This window comes from Erithacus rubecula (genome assembly GCF_903797595.1).
Source record: "Erithacus rubecula genome assembly, chromosome: 27".
NCBI lineage: Eukaryota > Metazoa > Chordata > Aves > Passeriformes > Muscicapidae > Erithacus > Erithacus rubecula.
Window position 1 is genome coordinate 497,725 of NC_136679.1, and position 7,797 is coordinate 505,521.

The 7,797-nt window shown below is 58.6% G+C and overlaps 2 protein-coding genes across 2 annotated transcripts in view; one reads left to right on the forward strand and one right to left on the reverse strand.

Annotated features, from left to right (window-relative positions):
* Window positions 1-7,797, reverse strand: part of MAP3K3 (mitogen-activated protein kinase kinase kinase 3) — a 108,223-nt gene continuing 100,426 nt past the window's right edge. Inside the window, exon 19 of the mRNA XM_079327579.1 lies at window positions 1-10. The gene's annotated coding sequence lies outside the window, so the exon portion shown is untranslated. The remainder of the gene's footprint in view (window positions 11-7,797) is intronic.
* LOC306812890 (parathyroid hormone/parathyroid hormone-related peptide receptor-like) lies at window positions 88-6,052 on the forward strand (the record flags this gene model as incomplete). The annotated part of the gene is made up of 13 exons (XM_079327810.1): window positions 88-192; window positions 1,161-1,266; window positions 1,656-1,766; window positions 1,879-2,003; window positions 2,133-2,227; window positions 2,557-2,713; window positions 3,716-3,899; window positions 4,007-4,067; window positions 4,594-4,660; window positions 4,897-4,995; window positions 5,220-5,357; window positions 5,449-5,490; window positions 5,732-6,052. Exons 1-13 carry the CDS (start codon window positions 115-117, stop codon window positions 6,050-6,052), a joined length of 1,584 nt encoding a protein of 527 aa, XP_079183936.1. The 5' UTR covers window positions 88-114.

The window sequence follows — 7,797 nt, forward strand, 5'->3', positions numbered from 1 at the left end:
CCGGGCACGGCTGTGCCCCGGTGCCAGCTCACCTCATCCCAGAAGATGCTGTGTCCTGCTGGGCACCTGCTGCACCCCTGGCAGTGCTCCTGCTCCCAGTGACACGGTGGCACCATGGAGGCACCTGGCCCTGTGGGAGGTGTGGTGGTGACTCTGCTCTGCTGCTGCCTCCTGAGCTCAGCCTGGGCTCTGGTAAGTCTGCGTGGCCCTGGGCCCCTCGGTCCCTCTCCTGGCTTTAAACTGTGTGTGCCACTGGCCCGGGTGGGGCTGGCTGTGCTCCTGCTCTGCAGGGCTCTCAGCAGGAGGGGAAAGCATCTCCACTCCTGCTAAAAGCTTTCCAGCAGCCCTGGGGGCACTGATGGCTTTTCCATTTCTTGGACACATGCAGGGTTCAGTGTTGGGGGAGCAGAGCAGGTGGTTACCAGCAGTGCAGGAGGGCTGCAAGGATGTGGGGCAGAGCTGGGCACAGCCAGTGAGACCCCCACAGCCAGGCAGCACCCCCAGCATCCTGCCCCACACCCCTGAGCAGCCTCCACTCACCCAGCCAGATGCTGGTTTGGGGAAGAGCGTGGAAGGGAGCCCTGGGTCTCCTGTTTGGGGCTGTGTTAACTGGGGGCAGTCTGGGGAGAGTCACCCCTCTGCATGCCAGCTCCTTTTCACTTCCAGAGCTGTGTCCTCATCCTGGCTCTAAACCCCTTCAAGCCCTTAGCCCAAAACACCCCAAAAGATATTTGCACATGTGGTGTGATGGGGAGGCTGAAGGTGCCATGGGCTGTGCTGTCTGCTCTGGGCATGGGACAGGGGCTGCTTTGCTGAGCCCCACTTTGCCCAGGGCTTGCCAGACCTGGTCTGGAGAGCTCAGCATGGGAGCAGGGACACCCAGCACTGCTGGTGGTGGGTGACAGGGAGGTGGGACAGGAACCTGACAAGGCCACTGACTTCTCCACAAAACCATGAGCAGAAATGACCATGGAGAGAGAAGGAGCTTGGGATCAGCATTGGCATTGAAAAAGGGAAAAATGAGAGCAGGAAGGCAGGAAGAGGTTTTTTCTTCCCTGTGTTGTTGAATCTACCCAAGTCACCCAAATCTGACTCTCCTGGAGAGCGTTGGGAGAGCACAGCCATGCCAAGGGGTTGTCACTTGGGTTTTGTCCGGGCAGGTCGATCCCGATGATGTTCTCACGAAAGAAGAGCAGATCTATCTCCTGGTAGAGGCCAAGGAAAAGTGTCAGAGGGACATAAAGGCCCAGCTGGAGAAGATCAAAGGTGTTGTTCTCCCCTGTGCTTGGGTCAGCCAGCCCTGCTGGAGCTGGGGAATGCTGTGCTCTTTGTTGGGGCTGGATGAAGCTGAGGACACCTGGCTCCTGGGGGTTTCTGGAGCTCAGGGCACCATCTGTGCTCTGGGTGCAGCCAGTACTGGCTCCAGCATTTTCCAGACAGCTCCAGAACTCCACAAATGAGCTGTGGATGGGGCCTTGCCCCACTGGGAGGGATGGGATGTGTCCCCTTCCCTGGCCCCTTGCAGCTTCTCCATCTCTGCAGCCCAGGGGGATCTGTGGCAGTGTTTCCTCCCCGTGGTCCAGTACACATCTGGGGAACCAGAGGTTCTGCTGAGGAGTTGTGAGATGTGAGATGTGTCTTTGCTCTTTGGTCAGACCCCAGCTGCCCTCCAGAGTGGGATGGGATCATCTGCTGGCCAAGGGGCTCCCCCAGCCAAGAGGTGTCAGTGCCTTGCCCCGACTACATCTATGACTTCAACCACAAAGGCAAGTCTAGTGCCTGGGCAGTGACCTCAGCCTGGTGACAAGCCAAGGGCAGGGATAAGTCTGGGCTTCCCGTGGCTCCTGCTGCTGCCACGGTGCTTGTTGCTGCTCCCAGGTCACGCCTACAGGTACTGCAGTGCCTATGGCACCTGGGCCATGGCTCTCAGCATCAACAAGACCTGGGCCAACTACAGCGAGTGTGCCCTGCTCTTCTCCTCCGAGAGCCGCAGCCGCCAGAGGGTAACGTGTTTGTCAGAGCTGCTGCCCAAGGGGGTGCCTGGGGGCTGGGGGAAGTGCTGGGGCAGGGGGCTCTTCCCTCTCCCCTCCTCACACCAGCCCTGCTCCCCCTGCTCTGTCCTTCTCTTCCAGGAGGTGTTTGACCGCCTGCACCTCATGTACACCGTGGGCTACTCCATCTCCCTGGCCTCCCTCATCGTCGCCATCTGCATCCTCTCCTACTTCAAGTAAGGAGAGGCCAAAGCCCCTTCTGCTGGGAGAAGCCTCCTCATCCCATTGTTCACTCGCACAAGCCCAGGGAGGGGCAGCCCCCAAAGGAATGGGAACAACCCCAGACCCAGCACAGCCAACTTCCCAAAGCCCCAAACAGCCCCAGTGTGACCAGCTCCTGATCTGCTCCACCCTGCCCTTGGACACCCCACTAGCTCCCACATCTGGTTTCTGTGCCCAGACATCCCCCAGCCCACGCTGAGCCCCCCATTCCCTGAAGCCAGGTGTGATCAGCTGCTTTGAGGGGGGCAGCTGGGGGTTGGTTTGTGTCACATCCTCTCTGCAGGCGCCTGCACTGCACACGGAACTACATCCACGTGCACCTCTTCACCTCCTTCATCTGCCGGGCCCTCAGCATCTTCCTCAAGGACCTGGTGCTCTACTCGGGCCCCACGCCCATCGACAGCAGCAGGACACGGGAGGAGGATTTCAGGGGCCACCTGGCAAGTGGGGCATGGGGGGAAGGGGCATTTAGGAGCTCTGGGGCTTGGCATCCTCAAGTGTCTTTGTGAGTGGGAGTGTGTGAGTGTGTGTTTCAGAGTTTGTGTCAGTTTGCATCAGTGTGTCTGGGTGTGTCCGGGTGTGTCCGGGTGTGTCTGGGTGTGTCCACGTGTGTCCGGGTGTGTCTGAGTGTCTCCAGGTGTGTCCAGGTGTGTCCGGGTGTGTCTGGGTGTGTCCACGTGTGTCCAGGTGTGTCTGGATGTGTCTGGATGTGTCCGGGTGTGTCCGGGTGTGTCCGCATGTGTCCACGTGTGTCCGGGTGTGTCTGGGTGTGTCCGCATGTGTCTGGGTGTGTCCAGGTGTGTCTGGGTGTGTCCGGGTGTGTCCGGGTGTGTTCAGCTGTGTCTGGGTGTGTCTGGGTGTGTCTGCGTGTGTCCGGGTGTGTCTGGGTGTGTCCGGGTGTGTCCGGGTGTGTCCGCATGTGTCCACGTGTGTCCGGGTGTGTCTGGGTGTGTCCGGGTGTGTCTGGGTGTGTTCAGCTGTGTCCGGGTGTGTCTGGGTGTGTCTGCGTGTGTCCGGGTGTGTCCGGGTGTGTCTGGATGTGTCCGGGTGTGTCCGCATGTGTCCACGTGTGTCCGGGTGTGTCTGGGTGTGTCTGGGTGTGTTCAGCTGTGTCCGGGTGTGTCTGGGTGTGTCCGGGTGTGTCTGGGTGTGTTCAGCTGTGTCCAGGTGTGTCCGGGTGTGTCCAGGTGTGTCCGGGTGTGTCCGGGTCTGTGCTGTTCAGGGAAAGGGATCCAGTTCCACCTTGGTTCTGCCCATCTCCTCCCTCTCCTGGTGCCACAGTAGTGACCAGAACCACAGAGTACCTTGGCCTGTGTACACAGGCTGCCCTATGGGATGGAAGATGCTGGAATGTCCCAGGGGACATGCAAGGAGAACAGGGGGCACAGCTGGGCTTTGGTGACCAGAAAGCAAAAGCCACCAGGTTCTGCTTTGGGGACCAGCCTGACATGGGCATCTCCCTGTGCCTGCAGGTTGGCTGCAAGGTGGTGGTGACTCTCTTCCTCTATTTTCTGGCCACCAACCACTACTGGATCCTGGTGGAAGGTCTCTACCTGCACAGCCTGATCTTCATGGCCTTTCTCTCCAACAAGAACTACCTGTGGGTGCTCATCATCATCGGCTGGGGTGAGCACAGACCCCAGCTGGGCACTGCCCAGGGCAGGGCAGGGGATTCAGGGGTTGCTTGGATGCAAAGGTGATGTTGCAGCCCTGCTCTCACTCTGCCCCTCCAGGTGTCCCTGCTGTGTTTGTGTCTGTCTGGGCCAGCGTCAGGGCCTCGCTGGCCGACACTCAGTACGTACAGCAGCGCCTTGGGGAGGGGAGGAGTGGCTGCAAATATCTGTGGGCACCAGAGCTTTCTGGAAATGAAAATTTTCCAGAAAGAACAACAGGAGGGAGCACACATTCAAGGCTTGTTCACAGAACTGTCAGTAATGCAGAGCAATAGTGGTTTTGTTCTGCATTTGGGAGGATGGTGGCTGCAGGTCTGCAGCATAACTTGATCAATAAACAGCACAGAGATGGATCCTAAAGGGCATATTCTGGAGTGAGGCATTTTAAAAGGAGAAAGGTCACAATATGAACAGCAGGAGGTTGAGATGAGGTGGCCAAGGAGCCTTCAGGAGCATTAATGCTCTTTTAAACCTGCTTTGCCCCACCATGGTTACAAATACTTGTAGCTCCAGCTCGAGATTTACACCAAGCCCACCAGGGGGGTGAGGAGTGGGAGATGGGGCTGCTGGGGTGGTTGGGGTACAGGGAGCCATTCTGCTCACTGCTGTCAGCTTTCTCCAAGGAGTTTCTTTACTGGCATTCTCAGGTGCTGGGACCTCAGTGCAGGGAACATGAAGTGGATTTATCAGGTCCCCATCCTGACTGCTGTTGTGGTAAGAATCCTGTGGATGAACCTCCCAATTCCTTTTGGGGAAAGAGGGTTGCTAGAGACCAGAGCTGTTTGCTTGTGGTCACTGGAGTTTTGTCCCAGCCCCTCTGGCAGCCAGGGAGAGCCCAGAGGGATCCAGGGGCTCTGCTCCCTCCTGCCCTGTCCCTGCACTGCCCAGAGCTGCCTGCCTGTGTCCCCCAGGGCACAGTGGGCCCCAGCACCACTGGTGTCTCTGGGCAGGTGAACTTCTTCCTCTTCCTCAACATCGTGCGGGTGCTGGCCTCCAAGCTCTGGGAGACCACCACGGGCAAGCTGGACCCCCGGCAGCAGTACAGGCAAGTGCTGCCAGCTCCAGAGCCTGGTGTCCTGCCTGCTCAGCCAGGACAGCTCCCAGAGCTGTGGGAGGGGTGGCAGGACAGTGGCAGCCAGCTCTGCTGGCAGCTCTGCTGGAGAGAAGCCTGGCTCTGGAGTTCTGAGCTCTTCCTGCTCCCCCCTCCAGCCTGGGCACTGCAGGGGCTGGGGGCTGCCCTGCTGACAGCTCCAAGGTGTCTCCCCTCAGGAAGCTGCTCAAGTCCACGCTGGTGCTGATGCCACTCTTTGGAGTTCACTACGTGGTGTTCACAGCTGTGCCCTACACCGAGGTCTCCGGGCTCCTGTGGCAGATCCAGATGCACTACGAGATGCTCTTCAACTCCTCCCAGGTGTGTGACAGGGACTGCTCCCAGCACTGAGGGATGTTCATCCAGGGAGCCTCAGGGACCTCAAACACCACCTCTTTTGGTCTCTTGGCAGGGTTTCTTTGTGGCTTTTATCTACTGCTTTTGCAATGGGGAGGTAAGTGGGAAGAGTGAGGAGCTAAGCTCCCTGTTCCAGCTCCCTTAGAGTCAGGGAAGGCAAACTTGCAGCCCTGGGCTGTGATAACCAGAGCAAAAAGCTCAGATCCATCCATTTCAATAGGATTTGGAGGGAAAAAAGGGAAAGGAAAAAGGGAAAGGAAGGTAAGAGCAAAGGGAGAAGGGAGAAGGGCAAGGAAGGCAGTGTGCTGTCCCTGGGCACAGCAGCCCCTGTGCCGCAGGTGCAGGCTGAGATCAAGAAGGCTCATTTCCGGAGGCTGCTGGCGCTGGACCTGGCCCGGCGGGCGCGCCCCGGGAGCTGCTGCCGCGCCGGGCGGGGCCCGCGGAGCCGCGGAACGGCCCGGGGGGCCCGGGGGGCCCGGGGGCTGCTGCTCCCGGCCCGGCCCCGCCCGCCCGCACACATCCCCGGCGCCTCGGAGCAGCTGCTGCCCTGCCCCGGGCAGGAACCGAGCCACAGAGCGCGGGGGGAAACCACGGTGGAGCTGAGAGACCTGACCCAGTGCCACCCCGAGCCCAACAAGCAGCTGGAGACGGTGCTGTGAGCGCGGGCTGCGTTCCTCACCTGGGCGGGCAGGTGTGCCCGGGAAGATGCTGATCCTCACTCTTCGGGCCGGGAGAGCCAGGGAGGGGCAGCAGCCCAACAACCCAGCCCCCTTTGTCAGAGCCAGGCTGCCAAGGGACCACTGCCCCCGCTCCTCCCCGGCCCGAAAATGAGCCATAAAACCTCATTCTGCTCCACCTGCAAGTGACTGATGCGATCTCTGCGCTCGCAAAACCTGGAGTCTTCACCAGGAAACACCTCTGTGCTCACTCCCACCACCACGGGGGGAGGTGACTTCTCAAAGGAGGTTAAAGCCCATCCCAGAGCCCCACCCTGCCTCGGAGCCCGGCCCTGCTGCAGCTCCAGCCTTGCCCAGCCCGCGGGAGCTGAGAGAACACCAACCCACAAGCACAAACTGCAGCGGGGACAGGGCGGGAGGAAGGCAGGACAGACACGGCCTGGGAGGATGCAGGGAATACCTGGATCCCTGACACTTCATCCATTAACACAAAGGCCCCTGCATGCAACAGCTGTGGCCCTGTCATCCCACTGCAGGCTAAGAGGTGAATAAAGGGAGTTTGTCTGCCTTGTTCCCATCCTTGTGATCCATCACGGACCAGAGCAGCAGAGGGGGCAGAGCTGGAACCCCCTTCCCAGCCATGGCTGCTCTCCCTCTGCCCCTGGGAAAGCTCATCTGAGGGAAAAAACATCCCAAGGAGGGGGCACATGGCAGATAAATTAAACAGCATGTTGGTGGTAGCATGGAGTATCTTCTTCCTATACAGCTCAAGGCAGCAATTTCTTGCTAAGACAGTGACAGGGACCAGGTAAATAATTGTGTGCATTCCTGCACCTGCAAGTGAAAAGCTGTGGTGCAAAGCAAGCATAGGGAACTGCAGGGACAGCCAAGAGCCAAGGCAGGGAAGGGAAGGGCTCCAGGATTCACAGTTTTAAATAATCTCTTGGAAGGAATCAGTGCCTTGGAAGTCCCTGCAGGACAGAGCCCCTGAGCTGGAATGCTGCTCACACTGCTCCCTTGTTCCATGACCTCACACAGCCCTGCCAGCTGACATCTGTGCCTCCCTGGCACTGATCAATATTTAATCACTCTCTTCTCAAGAGGCTCCTTAGGTGGGAGAGGGGTGAGGAATGTCAATAATCCTACAAGGAGCAGAGGGAAGTGTTAACAGGAAGGGGAAGAGCCCCCAGCATTTGCCTCAGACATGGCTGGTTCCCAGTGACAGTGAGCTGGGATCCGGGAAGGGAGACCATGGGGAGATTCTCACACTTTGTTTGTTTTGAAATTCCAATCTTTAATTGCAGTGATGAACCTTCAGGGTGATTAGGGGAACACAGCAGCTTGTAAAGCCCTGCCAGTCTGCCTGAAACACCTTTGTCTTCACAGCGACTGCAGAGCTCGAACCAGGGCAGCGATTCCTGCCCCGACTGTGGGGAGGGAATTCTGGAAACTCTTCAAAAACTCCAGCAGATTAGAGATGGTTTCTGAGGGGGCCCAAATAATCACTTGGTGTTTGAACAGTAGCCAGTTCAGGTGTCAGTCAGATCTCAGGGCTGTTGCTGAGTTCTCTTCCCAGGTCTGCCCATGACCCCACGGAAAGCTGGGATGAGTCCCACGCCCTGGGCTGTATCCTCTCCTCTTACAAAGCCGAGGAAAATCTATTCCCTGGGAGGCCTTGAAGCTAAACCAGGGTTTGTGAAACATTCTGGGGTGAAAGATACTACAAA